The sequence below is a fragment of the Rattus norvegicus genome, chromosome 4 (genome assembly GCF_036323735.1).
Source record: "Rattus norvegicus strain BN/NHsdMcwi chromosome 4, GRCr8, whole genome shotgun sequence".
In the NCBI taxonomy this organism is placed as follows: Eukaryota; Metazoa; Chordata; class Mammalia; order Rodentia; family Muridae; genus Rattus; species Rattus norvegicus.
In genome coordinates this window covers 139,136,046-139,161,065 of record NC_086022.1, presented here as the reverse complement: position 1 = coordinate 139,161,065, position 25,020 = coordinate 139,136,046, and the positions used below count along the sequence as shown (strand labels likewise).

General features: G+C 37.0%; 1 protein-coding gene across 2 annotated transcripts in view; it reads right to left on the bottom strand.

Moving 5' to 3' along the window:
• Cntn6 (contactin 6) overlaps positions 1-25,020 on the bottom strand; it is a 396,250-nt gene that overhangs the window by 146,274 nt on the left and 224,956 nt on the right. For both annotated transcript variants that reach the window (XM_039107156.2, NM_013225.2), the window contains exon 5: positions 13,128-13,223. In XM_039107156.2, the coding sequence (XP_038963084.1) occupies positions 13,128-13,223 (96 nt within the window). The remainder of the gene's footprint in view (positions 1-13,127; positions 13,224-25,020) is intronic.

Genomic DNA, 25,020 nt, shown 5'->3' with positions numbered 1-25,020 from the left:
TTTCTTGTAATTCTAAATTCATCCTCTGGGTTAGAATGGGTCAGACTGTCATCTAAGTCATGCAGAACTATAAACATATTGACATTTTCGTAAGTTCCTTGGAATCCCAGATTCTTGACCAAATTAAATCTTGACCAAATTAAAAACCTTACAATGATTTCTAAAGTTACAAGAGTAATACATTTTCCCAGAAAATGCAAATGAATTGAAATATAAAATTGGTTGTATTCAGTCCCAAATGCATAGTTGTCTTGATTTAATATTTGTTAATAAGTACATGAGAGATTAGGTGAGAGAGAGACAGAGAGACAGCGAGACAGTGGAAGAGAGGGACAGAGGGATAGAGGGACAGAGTGACAGAGGAACAGAGAGAGAGAGAGCAGAGCTCCTGTATAGGAGAAAGGGGTCCAAGGAAACTTGGTAATATTGAACTGCTGGACTCTGGGATTTTTCAAGGACTTATAGATGAAGCTTAAGAGAAAACAAAATGCAAACCACATAAAACAAAAAACAAACAAAGAAAAATAATGGAACTAAAATTTTTTCTTTGGCATTCCAGTTCTCCAAAAAAGGACATTCTGTGAACTGCTGATTTAAAATCTATACCCTACCCGATCAATTACTATATCTTGCTCTCACCATTATTTCTTTGACATGTGACAGTTAACACGTAGTAAGCTAAGCAATGTTTTATAAACACAACACAGCTGATGCAATATGAACTCACAGAGTTGTGGAAGAATGGACAAGACTCAAAACTGAGCCAGACAAAATACCAGCATAGAGAAAGGGAAATTGGCACAAATTCCCACTCCTACCCAAGAAAGTATTCACAACTGCTTAGCTGTTGGGAGAGTGAAAACCAGTTTTCATCAAGAGAGTAACACTGATCTATCAACAGCACTCTAATGCAGGCCCTACATTCAGGAGTATTTGGCTAAATGATTCCGTGTGTGTGTGTGTGTGTGTGTGTGTGTGTGTGTGTGTGTTTGTGTGTGTGTGCATGTCTTTTAGTTTTGATATTTTGTTTATTTTTAAGTAGAAAGAATGTGAATTTGGGTAAGTAGGGAGGTTGGGGGTCTGCTGTATAAAATTCTCAAAAATAATAACATTAAAATAAATTCCCAGTTGTTCCTGTCTCCCTGTGTCTCCTTGCTCTCCTTTCTGTGTTTCCAGAATTAATTAATAACATCCAATTTCAAGTTGCTTATTCCAAGGACATGAACTCAATGTTTACTGTAAATTTCTCATCCAATCTTTATCCAAAATTTAAGGAAAATATTTCAATTATGATTTCTACACATAGGCTGAAGATAGTGAGCTACAATCTATTGACAGCTATCAATTGGTCTAAATCCAACATCTCTCACCTCAATACTTAGTCACTGTCCAGTTTGATACTCTTCTTGATCAGGAATAATAAAAATAGAAGGCACAGGAAGAGGGTCTCTTTCCTGCTCAAATCGATATAATATATTCTGATCTTATTCAGAAAATGAAACAAAATTAAATTAAAAGCCTTATATTATCTTAAAGTAAGATTCTGCAATTTCATTGATACTCCTATTAGTGACTTGCTCTGTCCACATTGATGTTTCTCTTGTTCCTCTAACATTCCAGATGTGGTTCCTTCATAGGTCATATGCATACACATATGTATACACATGCATATATACATATGCATCAGTTATCCTTATATAAAATGCCTCTCCAACATCTTTATTTTTCTTCCAAGATATTTAAAATAGGGTTTTTTTTTTGTCCTTGATAAATTTTATTGGCATCATCTCCTTACAGAAGAACTCAGCCTGCACCCTAGAATGTGGACCTCTGGAGGGGAAGTGCACTAGAAAGCAAGCAATGATTCAGGTCAGGACCTTGGGAGGGGACAGAACAGCCAGGGCTCAATCTTTGAGACTGTGGGTTAGTGCTGGGCCACACTTGGTTGGATCAAGTATTAGTAATTACTATTCCCTATCTTCTGCTGTTGATTTTTCTACTTCTTAATAGTTGCTATGATGCTTATTAAATTTCATAAGATTTGTAAAGTAAAAGACTGTTGTTTACTCCACTGTTCCCCAAGAATACAGAAAAATCAAGGGCACTTATTAAATTTACAAAAATATTTATGAAGTAATTATAAAATATTCATGCTCAATAATGATGTGGGATTATAATTATTATGTCAATATCACATCTGTCTTTTACATATTCAGGAGTGTTATTAATTAATTAGTTAGCTAATTGATTAATTGGCTTGGATTTTGAGACATACAGTCAGTATGGATCATAGGTTGCACTATGAAACAAGGTGTCATCAACTCATGATGCTCCCCCCATTGTCTCTCTAGTGCAGGCTTTACAGGCATGCTAACAATCTTGATAAGAGTGATGTATGTGTTGTGATTGTTTTCCTACCTAATGAGACAACATCATATTTTTTTTTTTGCTCCAGAAAGAGAAGACACACCAACCAGGAGGAAAGGATTATGCAAATGTGCCACTTTTCTCATTATAATTTTCTTCTCTCCCTTTTTCTAACAACACGATTTTCAGTCTTTCCTTAGAGTGATTTTCCACTTCAGTTAAATTGTCAACATCTTTATGATGTGAATACAAACAGTAGGCTCACACAAACAGTACTACCTTCCTCCAACGGGCACAGTTGATCTGAACCACGGGCATACAGTCTATGGTTCTATCTGACTAAAAGTTGGACCTGAGAAAATTAAACGATAGTTATTTTAAAACAAACTTGACGTTCACAACTATTATGAGGGTAGGATTAAGAGTTTCATATCCCCAAAGTTAAGGGGCAAATTCCCTTTGGTTATGGTGAAAACTATTATCCTTTTGAAAAAAAGATTTTTCATTGTTTTGAACATGAATGATTTCTTTATTGTCAATTTAAGATAAAGTTTCACATGACAAGTGTATTCAAATCAACTGATGGGTACATCTTATCTTTTTATTTACATATGTATATGTATGTGTATGTATGTATGTATGTATGTATGTATGTTGTCCTTTCATGAGCAACATGGGGCTTTGTCTTAGAGGGTTTTCTTGTGGCTCTGAAAATTGAGAGTATTGCACATTAAAGTGCATTGTGGATGACTTGTGAAAATTTTTGTATCAAATGACAGAAATCCTCAATCATAGCTCACCCTTGGGGTAAATATTCTTGATGGAATGAATGTTGTGTGTCTATCTCATATATCTATGAGGAAGCTCATGACTTTGGAAATCCTCAGATATATATTAGAATAAAATATGCTTGCCCAAATATCAAACTGAAGTTCAAAAAATCACTACAATGCAGTAAGGAGCTAGAGAAGAATTTTGCTTTATAAAAATGGCCATACAACATAGAAGAATAAAACCAATAACAGATATTAGAAATGATGTGGGAGATAAAACTGTCCTAGCCCACCAGTGGGGGATTTAGGAGACAGGAACTGATATCCAAAGGGGATCCTTAATAAAGTTCAAAAGTTGGATGCGAAACATGGTCCTTGTTGTGGTCATTTTACACAGTTTCCAGTTAAAGCTACATTTCTGATATTTTTATAACTTTTACATTATTATTTTACATGTCTGAGTGTTTGGCTTGCATGTATGTACAGAAAACAGAGTTGGATCTCCTAGAACATTGCTTCCTGCAGATGGTATCCAGGTCTGGAAGAACTGCCAGTACTCTTACTGTCTGGTGATAAAGTCAGAGTACTGAAAATTATATGAACAAGGGAAAAATATAGCCATCATGAAACTCACAATCACATATTTATAGTTTTGATATTAAATGTTCCTCCTATCAAAGTTCATTCAGTTAAAAGCATTGACGATGTAGTGGTGGTCCAGTGATGTAGTGGGACTTTTAGTAGTAAAGCTTAGTGGTCTTAAGGATATAGAAATTATGAAAAGGGGGAAGTATGATCTATATCCTTCTTTTTTCTCTTTTATATACTGTCCATGAAAGACAATTACAATGACACATGGTCCCTGCTATTGTCATCTCTCAATGGAGAGCAATCTAAAAGCTAAAATCCCAAACAAGCTGTTTTTTTAAATATTGACTATTTGAGAATAAAAATTTCCTGGTAAAGATATAATTTTAAATGAGACAGTATATAAAAATGATATTTGATTTTATGAAAATATTATGTAATGAAAATATAACCCATACAATGATTGCTTTCAATACAAGCACATGGACTGCTTTTTTTTTTTTATTAACTTGAGTATTTCTTATATATATTTCGAGTGTTATTCCCTTTCCCGGTTTCCGGGCAAACATCCCCCTCCCACTTCCCCTTCTTTATGGGTGTTCCACTACCCATCCTCCCCCCATTGCTGCCCTCCCCACAACAATCTAGTTCACTGGGGGTTCAGTCTTAGCAGGACCCAGGGCTTCCCCTTCCACTGGTGCTCTTGCTAGGATATTCATTGCTACCTATGAGGTCAGAGTCCAGGGTCAGTCCATGTATAGTCTTTAGGTAGTGGCTTAGTCCCTGGAAGCTCTGGTTGCTTGGCATTGTTGTACATATGGGGTCTCGAGCCCCTTCAAGCTCTTCCAGTTCTTTCTCTGATTCCTTCAACGGGGGTCCTATTCTCAGTTCAGTGGTTTGCTGCTGGCATTCGCCTCTGTGTTTGCTGTATTCTGGCTGTGTCTCTCAGGAGCGATCTACATCCAGCTCCTGTCGGCCTGCACTTCTTTGCTTCATCCATCTTGTCTAATTGGATGGCTGTATATGTATGGGCCATAGGTGGGGCAGGCTCTGAAGGGGTGTTCCTTCAGTCTCTGTTTTAATCTTTGCCTCTCTCTTCCCTGCCAAGTGTATTCTTGTTCCCCTTTTAAAGAAGGAGTGAAGCATTCACAATTTGATCATCTGTCTTGAGTTTCATTTGTTCTAGGCATCTAGGGTAATTCAAGCATTTGGGCTAATAGCCACTTGTCAATTAGTGCATACCATGTGTGTTTTTCTGTGATTGGGTTAGCTCACTCAGGATGATATTTTCCAGTCCCAAACATTTGCCTACGAATTTCATAAAGACATTGTTTTTGATAGCTGAGTAATATTCCATTGTGTAGACGTACCACATTTTCTGTATCCATTCGTCTGTTGAAGGGCATCTGGGTTCTTTCCAGCTTCTGGCTATTATAAATAAGGCTGCGATGAACATAGTGGAGCACGTGTCTTTTTTATTTGTTGGGGCATCTTTTGGGTATATGCCCAAGAGAGGTATAGCTGGATCCTCAGGCAGTTCAATGTCCAATTTTCTGAGGAACCTCCAGACTGATTTCCAGAATGGTTGTACCAGTCTGCAATCCCACCAACAATGGAGGAGTGTTCCTCTTTCTCCGCATCCTCGCCAGCATCTTCTGTCACCTGAGTTTTTGATCTTAGCCATTCTCACTGGTGTGAGGTGAAATCTCGGGGTTGTTTTGATTTGCATTTCCCTTATGACTAAAGATGTTGAACATTTCTTTAGGTGTTTCTCAGCCATTCGGCATTCCTCAGCTGTGAATTCTTTGTTTAGCTCTGAACCCCATTTTTAATAGGGTTATTTGTCTCCCTGCGGTCTAAGTTCTTGAGTTCTTTGTATATTTTGGATGTAAGGCCTCTATCTGTTGTAGGATTGGTAAAGATCTTTTCCATATCTGTTGGTTGCCTTTTTGTCCTAACCACAGTGTCCTTTGCCTTACAGAAGCTTTGCAGTTTTATGAGAAGCCATTTGTCGATTCTTGATCTTAGAGCATAAGCCATTGGTGTTTTGTTCAGGCAATTTTCTCCAGTGCCCATGTGTTCGAGATGCTGCCCTAGTTTTTCTTCTATTAGTTTGAGTGTATCTCGTTTGATGTGGAGGTCCTTAATCGACTTGGACTTAAGCTTTGTACAGGGTGATAAGCATGGATCGATCTGCATTCTTCTACATGTTGACCTCCAGTTGAAACAGCACAATTTGCTGAAAATGCTATCTGTTTTCCATTGGATGGTTTTGGCTCCTTTGTCAAAAATCAAGTGTCCATAGGTGTGTGGGTTCATTTCTGGGTCTTCAGTCCTGTTCCATTGGTCTACCTGTCTGTCTCTGTACAAATATCATGCGGTTTTTATCACTATTGCTCTGTAAAACTGCTTGAATTCAGGGATAGTGATTCCCCCTAAAGTCCTTTTATTGTTGAGGATAGTTTTAGCTATCCTGGGTTTTTTGTTATTCCAGATGAATTTGCAAATTGTTCTGCCTAACTCTTTGAAGAATTGGATTGGTATTTTGATGGGGATTGCATTGAATCTGTAGATCGCTTTTGGTAAAATAGCCATTTTTACTATATTAATCCTGCCAATCCATGAGCATGGGAAATCTTTCGATTTTCTGAGGTCTTCTTCAATTTCTTTCTTCAGAGTCTTGAAGTTCTTATTGTACAAATCTTTTACTTGCTTGGTTAAAGTCACACCGATGTACTTTATATTATTTGGGTCTATTATGAAGGGTGTCGTTTCCCTAATTTCTTTCTTGGCTTGTTTCTCTTTTGTGTAGAGGAAGGCTACTGATTTATTTGAGTTAATTTTATACCCAACCACTTTGCTGAAGTTGTTTATCAGCTTTAGTAGATCTCTGGTGGAACTTTTGGGATTACTTAAATATACTATCATATCATCTGCAAATAGTGATATTTTGAAATCTTCTTTTCAGATCTGTATCCCCTTGACTTCCTTTTGTTGTCTGATTTCTCTGGCTAGAACTTCAAGAACTATATTGAATAAGTAGGGAGAGAGTGGGCAGCCTTGTCTAGTCACTGATTTTAGTGGGATTGCTTCAAGTTTCTCTCCATTTAGTTTAATGTTAGCAACTGGTTTGCTGTATATGGCTTTTACTATGTTTAGGTATGGGCCTTGAATTCCTATTCTTTCCAGGACTTTTATCACGAAGGGGTGTTGAATTTTGTCAAATGCTTTCTCAGCATCTAATGAAATGATCATGTGGTTTTGTTCTTTCAGTTGGTTTATATAATGGATCATGTTGATGGTTTTCCATATATTAAATTATCCCTGCATGGCTGGGATGAAGCTTACTTGATCATGGTGGACGATTGTTTTGATGTGCTCTTGGATTCGGTTTGCCAAAATTTTATTGAGTATTTTTGCGTCGACATTCATAAGGGAAATTGTTCTAAAGTTCTCTTTCTTTGTTCGGTCTTTGTGTGGTTTAGGTATAAGTGTAATTGTGGCTTCATAGAAAGAATTCGGTAGTTATCCATCTGTTTCAATTTTGTGGAATAGTTTGGATAATATTGGTATGAGGTCTTCTATGAAGGTCTGATAGAATTCTGCACTAAACCTGTCTGGACCTGGGCTCTTTTTGGTTTTGAGACCTTTAATGACTGCTTCTATTTTCTTAGGAGTTATGGGGTTGTTTAACTGGTTTATCTGTTCCTGATTTAACTTTGGTACCTGATATCTGTCTAGGAAATTGTCCATTTCCTGCAGATTTTCAAGTTTTGTTGAATATAGGCTTTTATAGTAAGATCTGATGATTTTTTGAATTTCCTCTGAATCTGTAGTTATGTCTCCCTTTTCATTTCTGATTTTGTTAATTTGGACACACTCTCTGGGTCCTCTCGTTAGTCTGGCTAAGGGTTTATCTATCTTGTTGATTTTCTCAAAGAACCAACTTTTGGTTCTGTTGATTCTTTCTATGGTCCTTTTTGTTTCTACTTGGTTGATTTCAGCTCTGAGTTTGATTATTTCCTGCCTTCTACTCCTCCTGGGTATTTGCTTCTTTTTGTTCTAGAGCTTTTAGGTGTGCTGTCAAGCTGCTGACATATGCTCTTTCCTGTTTCTTTCTGCAGGCACTCAGCGCTATGAGTTTTTCTCTTAGCACAGCTTTCATTGTGTCCCATAAGTTTGGGTATGTTGTATCTTCATTTTCATTAAATTCTCAGAAGTCTTTAATTTCTTTCTTTATTTCTTCCTTCACCAGGTTATCATTGAGTAGAGCATTGTTCAATTTTCACGTATATGTGGGCATTCTTCCCTTATTGTTATTGAAGACCAGTTTTAGGCCGTGGTGGTCTGATAGCACACATGGGATTATTTCTATCTTTCTGTACCTGTTGAGGCCCGTTTTTTGACCAATTATATGGTCAATTTTGGAGAAAGTACCATGAGGAGCTGAGAAGAAGGTATATCCTTTTTCTTTAGGATAGAATGTTCTATAAATATCTGTTAAGTCCATTTGACTCATGACTTCTCTTAGTCTGTCTACGTCTCTGTTTAATTTCTGTTTCCATGATCTGTCCATTGATGAGAGTGGGGTATTGAAATCTCCTACTATTATTGTGTCAGGTGCAATGTGTGTTTTGAGCTTTAGTAAGGTTTCTTTTACGTATGTAGGTGCCCTTGTATTTGGGGCATAGATATTTAGGATTGAGAGTTCATCTTGGTGGATTTTTCCTTTGATGAATATGAAGTGTCCTTCCTTATCTTTTTTGATGACTTTTAGTTGAAAATTGATTTTATTTGATATTAGAATGGCTACTCCAGCTTGCTTCTTTCAACCATTTGCTTGTAAAGTTGTTTTCCAGCCTTTCACTCTGAGGTAGTGTCTGTCTTTGTCTCTGACGTGTGTTTCCTGTAGGCAGCAGAATGCAGGGTCCTCATAGTGTATCCAGTTTTTTTAATCTATGTCTTTTTATTGGGGAGTTGAGGCCATTGATGTTGAGAGATATTAAGGAATAGTGATTATTGCTTCCTGTTATATTCACATTTGGATATCAGGTTATGTTTGTGTGCTTTTCTTCTCTTTGTTTTGTTGCCAAGACGATTAGTTTCTTGCTTCTTCTAGGGTATAGCTTGCCTCCTTATGTTGGGCTTTACCATTTATTATCCTTTGTAGTGCTGGTTTTGTAGAAAGATATTGTGTAAATTTGGTTTTGTCATGGAATATCTTGGTTTCTCCATCTATGTTAATTGAGAGTTTTGCAGGATACAGTAACCCGGGCTGTCATTTGTGTTCTCTTAGGGTCTGTATGACATCTGCATGGACTGCTTTTTTATTTCATGGGTCCATTCTGTGATAGAATAACTTCGACCACCCTAAAGTCCTCTTTCATCATCTGTCATCCACCCTCTGTCCTCTGGCCTCCATCCTCCACTCTCCATGTACCCAGGGGGATAGCCTGTGTGTACTTGTGGTTAGTGTTAAATGTAGATAGAAAGCTTGTATAATATACCAATGCTAGAAATCTGTATTTTTTCCCTCAAAAAGAGAAAAAATAATTTCCTTATCATATCTGTTCAGCTGGAGGAAGATGGTACTTTATGGTCTATTGATGTTCAATTATCATGTTATTTTAGATTGTATTTTATATCAGGTTAATTTTTATGTTATATTATGTAATATTATAATGTTAAAATACTAAAGGAAGAAAATACCTCTCACTGGGATTCTTTTTTTAATGTCTTTTATTCCATTTTTATTTATCAAATTGGGTATTTCACTGGGATTCCTAAACCCTGTCTACCCCCTCCTCATACCGTCTCAAAAACAAATCAAATACTAGCCCCCTGTCTTAGGGTTTTAATGCTATGAACAGACACCATGACCAAATCAAGTCTTAATAAGAAAAACATTTAATTGTGTCTGGCTAACAGGTTCAGAGTTTCAGTCCTTTATCATCATGGTAGGAGCATGGTAGCATGTAGGCAGGCATGGAGCAGAAAGAGCTGAGAGTTCTATATCTTCGTCTAAATGCTGCTATCGGAATACTGACCTCCAGGATCCTAGAATGAGGATCTTAAAGACCACATGCACAATGACACACCTATTCCAACAAGACTATACCTACTCCAATAGGGCCATACTTCCTAATACTGCCACTCCCTAGGCCAAGCATATACAAACCATCACATTCACCAAATTTCATTCCACGGAATGAAGGAATTTATTGAGCATACTTACAGAGTATGTGTGAGGGGTTGTTGGCGGGAGTAGTAGTGACATCAAAGCAGTTACATGGGAGGGTCTGCACCCAATATAGAGGATGCCTTCTACATAGTCATGTAGACAGAGACCCTTTCCATTAATTCTCTTAGAATATAAAATATCTCTACGGATATAACCCCAGCCCAGGCCGTGTGCAATAAGGGAAGTATTGCATACAAATGTTTGGATAGTGTAAATTGAATCTCAGATGAAAGTCCAAATATTACCTCAAACCCCTCCTGTTATGATGGAATCCCAGGTGCCCTGATGAAATGAATGTGTGCTAGAATACAAACATTGTTATGATGCCATGTCACAAGTGCACATCTACATGGAACATCTATAAAGTCATTTTTCATTTCTTCCTTTTGCATTCACACAGACTTATAGAATTCAAACAGGTTATTTTTCTTGAGTGTATAGAATATTCCTTTATGAAACTCACTGGAGTTTATTTCACAGACTTCTATTATTAAGAGATGTTTTGAATATGTTTATGAGAACATACTAGATGAACAATCTTACATATTATTATGACTTCTTCCTTAATGGAGAGCTACCCTTCATATTCACTGCTGTGTGTGTTGACAGAAAGGCACAAAACTAAGTTATATGCAATTTGTTCTAAAAAGCACCAGCCTTTATGACCTACTGTCACTATGAAGTATATAATTGCTTTTTAAGAGAGGTAATATTAATCTCAGTACATAAGAGTTGGAAGTAATTTAGCTCACGAAAATCCCCAAACTCTCACATGCATCCAAATAAATAAGGCACTTTTTATATCACTTGAATAAATTAGATATAGAAATATCACAGTCCAGCCTAACTGGCAAACCTGTAGCTAATGTCATGACTAGTGAAGAAGAATGAAACATTCTGTCCTCTAGAACCATTAACATTAAGGAGACAGTTATTCACCATAGTATGAAATGGCAGCCATGGCAATCAGGCAAGAGAAATAAATACAACTGAAAGAAAACAAGGAAGGTTTATTTTAAATTTATTCCTCTTTGCAGATCATATGATCGTATACCTAGAAACCTCTAGAGATTGCATAAAACGACTTCAAGCACCAATAAAATCTGGCAAAGTAGCAAAAGACAGCACACAAAAATCAATAGCTATCTTATAGAAAAGGAAACAGATAAAACTATTATGTTGGGGAAAAATCTTAAACAAATGAACATCTGTCACTTGGGAATAAATCTAATTAAGAGACTGAAAAAGCTCTGAAGGAAATTATGACAGTGGAGAAAGAGAGAGAGAGACAAACCAGAAGACATGAAAAGACAAAAATATGGTAAGATCCTCAACAAAGACCAAAGAATATTATTCCTTCCTACCTGTCCACAAAGAGATGAAGTCACTGTTGGTGAATGCTAAACTTATTCTGATTTATTATAATACACAGACATCATTACCAAAAAATATCCATGGAATCATGCAGATGATTCTCTATGGAAAAAGGGCAAAATTTTCTTCACTCTCATCCTAGAGCCTTGGTCCTTACAAAGTTTAATGTACTTTGTGTTATCCACTGACTTAACTTCATAGGACTTACGAGATGACAGTGAGAGCATTTTGGTTTAAAACAATCAACACAAATCCTTTCTCATTAGGAGCTGACAAGGAAAATATCTGTCTTGCTCAGCTTCTGTTTTGACTTTCATTGCACACAAATAGCCTGTTAACTTACATTTGTTTTACACTTATATCACCTATAATTAACCAATTTGGAACAGGTTTTTCAACACCACCAGAAATATTTGAATGTGGTCAGAGTACTGAAGAACCTAGTGCTTTCCTAATTCTGAGTCTTAGAAAATAGACACAATCAAAAAGTTAAAGTAAGATAGGTTTGTACATTTTGCAGGAATATAAGTTTATACTAAGACATCATTGTGTGATTATTGTCTTCTTTAAAACTTCAGACGAACATAATGCCATATGTGTTAGTCGTGAGGAAAAATATATTGTTAGCTTCTATTGCCTATGCCCTGGACAGCTCTCTGCCAGACCCTACCTCCCCTTGGGGGTTGGGAGAGAGTTGTTACAGAGGCAAAGACACAGACTCCAGGAGCAAGTGAGAAATGCTGCAGCAAACTCATCTGAGCATTGCTGCAAGCTTCTTTAATACCTTCCACCCACACCTCCATTGATTCCGAGGAAGTATCAGTTCTAAACAGCAGTTCCTGATTGGCTGGCATTATTTGGACCAGCAGTCCTTGCTTCCTCAGGCCATTCTCAATTGGTTCCTCCTGTAGGAATGCTTGTGCCATAGGCAGTCTTCAAGTAGGTCCTCCTGCAGGAAATGCTTTAGCAGCTTCACAGCCCTCAGTCTTTACATAGAGGCAGCCCTGCCATTACTGCTACATTCTTCTAATTAGGTTATTTTGTTTTCTGTGCTAGCATAACACAAAGGTTATGTAAAATTAAAAATAACAATAAAATGTAAATATTTATAAACATAATGCAATTTAACCTTAGGAATACAAGTTTGTCTTTTGACTTAAAATATCTGTCTTATTTCTTTTTAAAACTCTACAGTGCTTTAGTGGGGGTTAGTATAAACATGTTGTAGTAGTTCATGTGAGGAGGATCTTTGAGCTAGAATGCCTCTTAGAACCACACTCTTTTTCAATGAAGAAGTCCAAGAAGCATGTTGGAATTTACCTCTATATACAGGTCAAAAGTAAAATTAAAAAAAAAAAACAAATTTAGCTTTCAATTTTAATGAGGTACTAGGCATTATATAAATCAAATCATTTAAAAATCTATCATTATTAATAATGCTTGCCTAATTGTACACTTGAGGCTCAAGGAGAGCCATATCATTGCCATGAGCTGCAATTCTTAGCCTCCCACCATGCACTCAGTTTCATACCAAGGCACAATGCCCACACTGTTTACAGCTCCCAGTTTCATCTTCTCATGGACATATTTGTTCTGTAGTTAAATGAAAAGAGAATTTTCAATAAAAACATTAGGATGCAGAACTGTCTATATGGTTGATGAACTTCTCAGGGCTTTTGTAGTTCTGAATGTATGACTAAATGTCAATGATTACAAGGCCCTCTGTACCTCCATGTGCTGATGGAGCCTCATGGGAAGGCAGACAGAAACTACCCATAACCTACCTCCAAAATGTGGTGGTGGGCCACAGAGGAGTACCACTCCTTGACCTTCCCGGACAGAGACCGTGCTTCTGGATTTGGTTTCAAAGTCTTCAATATCTTAGAAAACAAATAAAATAGTTTCAGAATTCCCTATTTTCAGAAGTAATCCAGAAGAATCTGAAAATCATGAGAAAAACTTGTTATTGTAATGAATAACAGCTACTCATATTTGGCTTACCAGAATATCTAGCTAATGGCTAATTTATCTGTAGGAATGATTCATTCACAAAGTCTTGCATTTCTTTCTCTTCCTTTTTAAATAATTCAGTAGAGTCTGTGATAAACATTTTTGTTAAGACTACTCACTTCTTAATTTTATTCTCCCAGTTGGTAACTTATAAGATTGTACTCTAAGCCTAGTATATATTTTGCATGTCCATATGTAGATTGTCTAAGAGAATATGAAGCAAATACCCTGAAATCTAATGTCTTAGGTCATCAGCTGCATTTGATGGTTGGACATTGTCTCCCATTTAGGATATATTTGCACATTGAGAGACAAAGCTGCTATGGACAGAAACAGAGACAGAAAGTATGTTCTCTACATCCGTTCACAAAGCTGATTATTGAACTTACATGACAGGCTGTGATTTCTTACATCAAAGAACCCTAGAAAATTCAGAGATGGATGAAATCTTCACAAGCCACTTAGTTAAGGTAAAGTCTTTCGGTATTCTTGGAAAAAAGTCAGTTAGCCTCTAGGAACAAGCAAGTGTTTAATCCCTCTGAGTATCAATCAATGTCTTCTTTGGTAAAATAAATATATTCATTCATTCATTCATTCATTCATTCATTGAGTGAATGATCACCATCTAAAGACCAGGAATTTTGTTTAAGCACAGAAGTAATAATTGTAAAAATAACAAAAAATCACAAAGGCCTTACTCACTGAGCATCTATAGGAAAATCAAGAGAGTGGTAGAAAAATAAAATACATTATTAACAAAACATGACCACCATTTTGAAGCAGAGCCTGCCATTTGTGAAGATTTGTTCTCCCTTCTTTTGTTATGGCAGGGTTGGAATCAAATGTATTCTCCTATAAATTCTCTCTTTAGATTTCTTTGTAGCACATATACTAAACCAAAACAAACATGTGTTTGGAAGTGCATCTGTACAAATATTCATGGTTCCTTTTCCCTCAACTTCACTAACTCTTAACATGCCAATAAAATGGAAGCTACTTTATTCAGAAGGCACATATTTTAAGCATGAAAGTAGATTGAAAAGGAACCATAAATACATGGTAAGCGTCTATTTCTGAAGACCTCTCACGTTGGTTGCAAAACAAAGAGAAATCATAGAGTTGACCTGAACAGGCAACTCTTCTTCTTCCTCAGTGTCTTGTGTTGCCAGGATATACTTTGAAGACAGCTGAAGGACAAAAGATACCAGTGGTCTTATGCAGTGCTAGATACTGCATGCCACAATATTGAACACTCAGGCAAAATGTACTTATTGCTTCAATAGTGGTATGATAATTGTGGAATAACCATGTTTTATTTAAATATGAGGTATGCTCCAAATGGAGGATTTCATAACAGGTACTATAACCCTGGTTAAAATCTGTGACTGAGGATGCCACAGGTCTTAAAGGAGGAACATACTGTTTTGTTTTTGCTAAGTGTTCATGCTATAAAACTTATCTGTAAATATTTACTTGTCCCACAGACTTGTGCTTCTGTCAACTTCGGTCAAAGAGGTTTCTTTGCTAATGGGTAATAGTTCAAAAACCTTGTACAGGGCAGGAATTTTGTTTAGCACAGAAGGTATATTTGTAATGATAACAAAACCACAAAAGCCTGAGTCACTGTAATTCTATTGAATATCTATTAGGAAAATCAGAAGACTTGTAGAAAAAAAAAACCCACGGTAACCATTTTGAAGCAGAGTGGAAATAACTATAAACACTCACTTGTAGGTAGTCGCACATCAACCTTCCCATGCAAATCTTAGGGAGCACTGTGGAAGCGAGGTAGAGGACAACCAGGGCTGGAAGATTTCTCAATATAACATGGCTGTTATAATCAAATCACAGTACCATGCTTACCACGCAAAATCAACATGGTCCAAATTCTAGCGTGGATTGGGGAGCTACTGGTCATTGATATAGATGAGGTTAGGGAGTATCACTATACTTTATGATTGGCTACTGGTATGTGGCTCATGAGCCAGTGGATGGCCACACACACTTATGCTTATGCATAATGGTAATTGGATTTTATGCATTATTAATAACAAAGTAATAAACTAGAAAGAAACTGATCAGGAAATTGTCTGTGGGCTACAGGAGGAGGTTGATTGTGGTGGACATTGGATTGATATGATCAATATATATTGTATAAATGCATGGTACATTAAAATGAGTTTAATTACTTTTAAAAGTTGGCTGTATGACTTAGAACCACAAGTAATGTTCTATAGTGATGGAGATATTTTTTGGAATATTCTCTTTATAACTGTATTTTACCCTCTTGATTCTAGGCATTCTTTAAAGGAAATGAAGAAAATGTAGATCTGATAGACTACATTTGGCTATATGGAGAAAATAAGGCCATTGCTTTCATAAAAAATTAAGTGGGACTAAAATTCTAAATGCACAGATTTTTTAGTGCAAAGAAACCACTACTATAATTAGACTTAGGTTTCTGAAATTTGTCTATACTAAAATAGAAGGGAAATCCTTGGTTTAAGGTAATAATCAAGCACTAAAAAATACATCCACTTTTCTTACTTAGAAAGAACTTATAAATGAAGAGAAGATATATTTGGAAAATATCTAAGATGTCCTGGGTGGTGTGTGCATCTGTTATTTGACAAACAAAGAGACCCTGGAAGAGGAATCATAAGGTAGACTTAGCTACTAAACATTCCTGTCTCACATTGTTAGATAGAAGGAAATTATATTTCTAAATATATGTATACCTCTACTGAATTATAAAACAAACAATATAAAACCTACACCTGAGAAACATATCAAACTACTATAAAGTACCTTAGAAATGGATATTTTACAATTAATCACACTGTTTATGGCACAAGAGTAACTGAGGTGTGTCAATTACGCTGTAAACATTTTATAAACATAATATACATGACATGAGAATAATTTTTAAGGTTTTTAACACCTCACCATAGTGTGATCTGAAAAGTTATATTTGTTGGAAAAATAAGAGAATATAGTAGTGACATAAAGTCTATGAAACACTACACCCCTAGGTAGGAAAAGCCACCACCCAGATGTGTAAGAAGAGGATTTATCAGCATATAAATTACTTAAAGCCATACTAACAGATATGGCTTCATTTTTGAGATGAGCAATTTAGCAAATGTGTCTCTAGATTCAAATATGGAAAATATGTACTCCTCAGAGGTAGAGAGACAATGAACTAGGAGGAAAGGTGAGAGAAAAATAAAGGGACAAAAGAAAATACAGGACACAGTCATGAAAAAGTAGAAAAATATTAGAAGTTTTTGATCATATATGACCTTCACAAGAGAACTTCATTGGCATTTTGGGACAAAGGCATGTAGATCAGGGGTTGTGGCTCAAAAGTGTACAAACCAAGTCTTTAGAGCAGACTGGAAACAGGAGAAAAGATTTAGGAATAATAAAGAAGGTTTTGGAAAACTATACTGATTAATTGCTTGTTAAACTAGGAAAATGGTTATCTGAGGACATGTGGAGGGACAGTCCTTCATAAGAAAATAGAATCAGGAGAGCTGATCAGTGCATTGTGGATATATATGGACTGCAGGGTATTTGCTGATTAGAATAAAGAGTGTTAGATGGTGGCTCCAATTATTCTGATAAAACTGAAAAGATTTTTGTATTTGGTAGGTCATTTGAAAGGACAGAAAATTTAAGAAACATATCTGCACAGTGCTTTTACTGAATAAATTGAATAAAACTAGGAACATAAGGAATATAGAGTGTGGCTGAAGTGGCATCGGAAGGGGAACGAGAAAAGATCATTGTATTTCCAGCAACACTATACACACACTCATCTACAAATGCAAGCTGAACAGAACATTTGGCCTCCCGTGACATTTGTATAGGTAGACCTCTCTGTTTAAAGCATCTATAGTTTACCATTTTTAAAAATTATTTCCTATATAAATGTTCTCCTTTTCAAGATGTGAAGTACTGAATTCAGTAAAAGAGATGAATGAAATACTATGTGTAAATTTAGCAACACATCTGCTCTTGACATTTTCTTTTTCTTGAGTAGGAGTGTATGCATGGCATGTATGTGTGTCCAACTGGGCAGGCACATGTGTGGGTGTGCACATGAATGCTGGAGGACACACTCAAGTGTCACTCTACAGGAACTCTCCTTATTGTCCTTAGCTTACCCGGATGATGGGTTCAGCTATCACTCCTGACTTTATTTACAGGGGTTATGGCAATGAATTCCAGGCCCTCCTGCTCACAAGGCAAATACTTCATTGAATTAGCCATCTCTCCAGCACCTGTTCTAGACTTATAAAAATGAAAACTTTCCCCAAAACAGAGTCTAATGATCCTCTATAATTGCACCCCTTTTTTCATTTGCCCTTGATCAATGGTCATGAGCTATGTGCTAGCTGAGAATCCAGGGCATGTATTTTATGGAGAATTAGTAATCCAGTCCATTCTATTTCCTTTTTTGTTATGGCAACACTGAAGTGGCCAGATGTATTTTGGTGCCATCAGTATGAAATCATACAGTCGTGTTGTAAATCAGTGGCAAAGGCTTTATTAACCGTGCAAGGGTGCTGGGTTCAATCTCCAGCTCCAAATAAATAAAGTTGTTGGCTTAACCTGTGATTTCTTTATGACTTGGTTTTGAATCATTTTGAATGAAAAGCTCCCTAACCATATTTCAGGACTGAAAGTCAATAAATAGACCTTGTTGTTTCTGTATCTTGTAGGCCTAAGAGGTGGCTAATCTAAGGATGCTTTTATCCCTCGTTGCTATTTGGCAGGCATCATTAAATTATTGTTGCTTTTTAGTGGTCACAGAAAGAGAAACACTGTCAAAGTGAGTAATGAGAATCTGAGTGGCATGATATTAGGAAGCCCTAGATTGGTGTCACGTTGTTGTCCTCTTACATCCAGAAACAAGAGGCATGTTTCCAGTGTTAATCAGAAGTCTTTATAAGCATGTTGTAAGAACCCTGACACTTAACCATTGTTTTCACTTCCAGATAAATGGTACCCATTTGCACCAGCATCTCTCTGGGACCTTTGTGATCACAATGGGATTTCTATTAGCTGCCACAAAGTCATCACCTTCTCTTCAAAGTTACACAAATCTTGTTAGTCATCAAAATAGAGCTGTTGCAAAATGTGACTATAAATTAATTTATCATTCAGATACTAGAGATGCTTAATAGCACATAGACCATACCCCAGATATAGTTTTGCCTTATTCACATTAGGTATATCCTAATCCCTCACAGGAATATCCTTTCAGTCAGATACATTTTTATGTATCAAGTCTGAATTTCAAATATCTTTCTGCCAGCTTAAAAAGAAATCACAATTTAGTTAAGATAAATTTTGAGGCAAGAACCAAGGAATTCATGAAGACCCATGAACTTCCAAAGAATATTTTCTTTTCTTTGTAATATTTTTAAGATGTTTAGATTCATCTCTCTCCAAGAAGAGGTCAGGGAAAACCACCAATTTCTATTTTTATGTTATCTCTCTTTTTTTTTTCTTTGCTTAAGAAATTGTTTTGTTGTCAGGTCACACATTGAAATTGTCTCAAACTCTATAACATTTTGAGATATTCCATATCCCACAAAGGTGACATGTATAGGCTGTCCTTGTGTTCAAGGTTTAAGTCCTGCAGTGCTGGTTGCTGGTAAGGACCTCAATTGTCGAGGTTGCTTTCATTAAGCTATTCTGATGACCATAGCTTATAGGGCCCTGTGGTTTTATTGCTTTTTTCCCCTTTGGCAGAAACATAAGCAAAAATGCAGTCACAAACAAGGCTCTGTTCCAAAGCCCAGCAGGAAGTGCCCGAAAATGGCCCATAAAAATGAGCTTTAAAGAATTACTGGGCCATATGCTCTCTCCTGGAACCACGACAGTACAGTAGAGGGACAAGGGCCACAAAAAAATTACTTAAAATGAAGTCCACACAATGTTAAGTATTCCAATATTCAATTGGAAGGAGAATACATATTTGCAGCTGTCACGTTTAGGAATGGATCTCAGCTTAATTAAAGCAAGAAACTGCCTTTCATGCCAAGGCCTGAGGATCACATTCAGAAGATATGTTGGCAGTGCCAGCTCCTGAGAACGAAGGAGGCCAGTGACTTGCCAAGTCTCATAAGCTTGAACGAAGGTTGTGAGTATCCGGGGTCCATCAACCTGAATTAAAAAGAGAACACTTCAACTTTTCAGGAAAAGGGAAAATACTTATGTGCCTGGAAAATGTGCATACTCGATGCAAGGATGGGTTTTTAAATAGCTGAATAGTGTGTCATCATCATTTAATATACGCAAAATTGTTCCGTTTAACTCTGTAAGCATTCCCTTTAACTTCTCTCATTCATTTATCAAGAATAGCTACTATGAGCCACATAATCTCATGAGGATGGTAAATGAGTCCCCATAATTGCCAGCAATGCCTCTGAGATTGGCACCCACACTGAGCTTGGAAGGAACCTGAGGCTTAAAGGCTCCTTGGCTCCTAGGTGACAGGACAAGATTGCAAGAAAGTGCTTGCTGGACATATGCTCTCAAATGCATGATGTTCTTCTGTACTGCAGATGTCAAGTGGAGTCTGTCAGTTGTGACATCAGTGTTTTTAACCTGCCAGCCCATGCCCTACAAGCCATTCACCAAAAGTCATTTCTTTGTATGAATTTATGTAAATTCCTGGGGGGACAGAAGGATTCTGTGTTGCTGGGTTTAGATCCATCCCAGGTGCTCTGACTTTTCTGAATCCTTGTTTGTTTCTTGACATGAACTCTATTGATTGAACTTCTCCCTCATTTTAACCAACCTAACGATGTAAAACCCCAATAGTAGTAAGACAGATTTTTGATAGCACAGTCTGGAGTGATATCAGTTTTACTCATTGTTTGTTTGTTTGTTTGCTTGTTTGTCTGTTTTTGAGACAGATTATAATATTCCTGTGAGTCATGAGACTTGCTTTGCAGACCAGGCTGGCCAAGAAGTCATACAAAACCACCTGCCTCTGCTTCCCAAGTGCTAGGATTAAAGGCATGTCCCAACCATGCCCAGTACCAGTCTTACTCATTTATTAAGATGTATAAGTGAGTCCTTAAATCCCTCTAGTTATTGTTGTCTGTTATGCATACCTACCCTTTCTTTAGTATCTCTTTACTCCCATTACTCTCCTTCAGGAGAAAAGGAATTATTATTTATTATATGTGAATATAATATATATTTAATCAGATCAAATAATATGACTCGTTTTATAAACCAAAAATTAGAAAATCTGCACTGACTTTCCACAAAATACAAGGAAATAGCAACTTATTTCGAAGTACTAGTGTGTTAAAGTGTCTGTACTTGAAAGCCAGACTAAATTCCCTTTCTAACTAAACCTTCCCCCAGACGGATTCTGTAATCTGTTCCCAAACCTGAGACACTGCTCAGTTTCTCTCTTGAACCACGCCGTAAAAGCAATTTCAATTATTTGTCTCTTTGAAGCCATTAGATCTGACATTAAACGTAGAGATTTATTTTCTCCAGCTCCTTGCTTGCTAGCAATCAAACACTATTTCCCCCTTTGAGAATCCGTCTGAAGAAGTTTCAGTGCTGAAGCATGCACTGGGGTAAACAGGACTCCCGAACATCTCTCACCTTCATGATGCGGCTCCCAGGTTGAAGATAAGTGTTTTGTTTTGGCCTAAGGCAAAAACATTGTGCTGAGCAGTGAAATACAGATACCTTACCAAGCAAAACTCAAGTGCTGAAAGACACCGAGAAAAGTCCCTTAGTTCAGTATTGCTCCCACCGAATTCCCAGATACAAATACACGATCTTTCAGAATTAAGAAGCCAAAAACTATTTAAAACTCTCAAGTCTGAATTAATATTTCTACATAACTCCGTTCTTCTCCACTACCTCCTATTTCTTGGGTGGTTTGAATAAGGAGGGTATTTTAGTTCTATTATTAATTTTCTCAGACTTTTATTAAGTGCCATACAAAAATATCTCTGCTTAGCCCAGTTTCATTTTCCGCTCTCATTCTCTGGATGCTATATACTCTGTTACATTGCTCCTGATATTATTGTGTTTCCTAGCTTAACTCAGTAACATAACATGACATAACCTAATAAAGTGCAGTGCTATTGTCAAATCCTGTAAAAGAAGCAATAGCTAAAACTTGATATTAGACACAAATCTGAATGCTAATATCTAAGTAGGAAGTAAGAACCTATTTTAAGAACCTCTTGTGTCGATTCCATTTAAAACTCCAAGTAAAACTTCTTTCCATTTTTTGTTGTTGATGTGAAAGTATTTATACTAAAATTCAAAAATAAATAACAGAACCACAAGATGACTGAATGCATATGAGTGCGTGCTGTCAGCCTCAAAATCTGCATTCAATCCCTGGGCCCTCATTAAAGAAGAGACTAGATTCCCACAAGTTGTCCTCTTTTCTCTACATGTTTGCTTGTAGAATACACACCATACGTGTGCACAACTGAGTCCATGAGCACAGGCACACACACACACATATACAAACACCCACACATACATACATACATACATACATACATACATACATACATACATACATACATACACACACACACAGACATACACACAATTTAACAAATGTAATAGAAATAAGCAATCTATAAATAAGTGTAAGGTCGATTGAGTGGTTTCTTGATTTTCTGGCAATGATAAGTTGACAGGGAAATATTTTGTGTGAAATTCAATTAAAGTAATAAAAAAATAATCGGAGGAGAGGGCCATTATATCCTTCTCTAGTAACTCAGTATGTAGTTTTTCAAAGAGATGAATTTAGTAAATAGAACAAGTAAAGGCGTTTGAAATTGCTAGGAGCTCTCTTATAACACAAATGGACAATGGCATAGACATTACTGTAATGAGCTTATTTATCTGATGAATACTGATAATAATACTAACACACATGAAAAACTAAGCAAGTCCTCTCCATGGGCTATCCTTGCTCTTGAGCCAATTTTGAGTATCATCTTTAATTAAAAATACCTGAGAGGTTAGAGAGAAGACTCAGTGATTAGGACTGCCTCCTGTTCTTTCAGAACACCAAAGTTTAGTTCCCAGTACAAAAGCCAGAAAGCTGCCAGTGGCCTATGACTTTGGCTTTTGGGGATCAAAAGCCTTCCTCCAACCTATGCAGACACAGTGGCATACACACTAAAGAGCAAGTAAACTAAAATATATCTTAAGTAATTCTACTTGAGGAAAATCAAAAGACAGGGAGATTTGAAGGCTTAGGGTACTGGAGATGGCAATTCATCTAAAATATTAGCATATAATTCCTGGGTTGATGAATTAGAGAATAATATATGCACATATATTTTTCATATATATATATATACTATATATACATAATATATCATATACATATGCATGAAAAATAGGTTTTAGACAGCTCCTAGTTAACTCTGTGTAAAGTTATTTAATGGGATTAAATGGTCAATTCACAACCATAGATCCAACTACATATTATATCCAAATGTGCCTCATATGTTGCTGACTGCTAGCAGATTAACAAATCTTTTTTTACTTAACTTTTCTCCACTTTTAAAATGGAGTAAATTCTAGGATAGGCCTCACAATGAATATAATGTTTTCCCCTTAAGAGGCAAAATGTTCTTTAATCCTACCTTTAATTGTTTACACTAGTCACTAATTTTTTTGTCTTTTTTTTAATTTATTTAATACTTAATAATAATTCTTTGGTTTCCGGGCAAACATCCCCCTGCCCCTCCCCTTCCTTATGGGTGTTCCCCTCCCAACCCTCCCCCCATTGCTGCCCTCCCCCCAACAGTCTAGTTCACTGGGGGTTCAGTCTTAGCAGGACCCAGGGCTTCCCCTTCCACTGGTGCTCTTACTAGGATATTCATTGCTACCTATGAGGTCAGAGTCCAGGGTCAGTCCATGTATAGACTTTAGGTAGTGGCTTAGTCCCTGGAAGCTCTGGTTGCTTGGCATTGTTGTACATATGGGGTCTCGAGCCCCTTCAAGCTCTTCCAGTTCTTTCTCTGATTCCTTCAACGGGGGTCCTATTCTCAGTTCAGTGGTTTGCTGCTGGCATTCGCCTCTGTATTTGCTGTATTCTGGCTGTGTCTCTCAGGAGCGATCTACATCTGGCTCCTGTCGGTCTGCACTTCTTTGCTTCATCCATCTTGTCTAATTGGAAGGCTGTATATGTATGGGCCACATGTGGGGCAGGCGCTGAATGGGTATTCCTTCAGTCTCTGTTTTGATCTTTGCCTCTCTCTTCCCTGCCAAGTGTATTCTTGTTCCCCTTTTAAAGAAGGAGTGAAGCATTCACATTTTGATCATCCATCTTGAGTTTCATTTGTTCTAGGCATCTAGGGTAATTCAAGCATTTGGGCTAAAAGCCACTTATCAGTGAGTGCATACCATGTATGTCTTTCTGTGATTGGGTTAGCTCACTCAGGATGATATTTTCTAGTTCCAACCATTTGCCTATGAATTTCATAAAGCCGTTGTTTTTGATAGCTGAGTAATATTCCATTGTGTAGATGTACCACATTTTCTATATCCATTCGTCTGTTGAAGGGCATCTGGGTTCTTTCCAGCTTCTGGCTATTATAAATAAGGCTGCGATGAACATAGTGGAGCACGTGTCTTTTTTATATGTTGGGGCATCTTTTGGGTATATGCCCAAGAGAGGTATAGCTGGATCCTCAGGCAGTTCTGAGGAACCTCCAGACTGATTTCCAGAATGGTTGTACCAGTTTGCAATCCCACCAACAATGGAGGAGTGTTCCTCTTTCTCCGCATCCTCGCCAGCATCTTCTGTCACCTGAGTTTTTGATCTTAGCCATTCTCAGTGGTGTGAGGTGAAATCTCAGGGTTGTTTTGATTTGCATTTCCCTTATGACTAAAGATGTTGAACATTGCTTTAGGTGTTTCTCAGCCACTCAGCATTCCTCAGCTGTGAATTGTTTGTTTAGCTCTGAACCCCATTTTTTAATATGGTTATTTGTCTCCCTGCGGTCTAACTTCTTGAGTTCTTTGTATATTTTGGATATAAGGCCTCTATCTGTTGTAGGATTGGTAAAGATCTTTTCCGAATCTGTTGGTTGCCGATTTGTCCTAACCACAGTGTCCTTTGCCTTACAGAAGCTTTGCAGTTTTATGAGATCCCATTTGTCGATTCTTGATCTTAGAGCATAAGCCATTGGTGTTTTGTTCAGGAAATTTTTTCCAGTGCCCATGTGTTCCAGATGCTTCCCTAGTTTTTCTTCTATTAGTTTGAGTGTATCAGGTTTGATGTGGAGGTCCTTGATCAACTTGGACTTAAGCTTTGTACAGGGTGATAAGCATGGATCAATCTACATTCTTCTACATTTTGACCTCCAGTTGAACCAGCACCATTTGCTGAAAATGCTATCTTTTTTCCATTGAATGGTTTCGGCACCTTTGTCAAAAATCAAGTGACCATAGGTGTGTGGGTTCATTTCTGGGTCTTCAATTCTATTCCATTGTTCTATCTGTCTGTCTCTCTACCAATACCATGCAGTTTTTATCACTATTGCTCTGTAATACTGCTTGAGTTCAGGGATAGTGATTCCCCCTGAAGTCCTTTTATTGTTGAGGATAGCTTTAGCTATCCTGGGTTTTTTGTTATTCCAG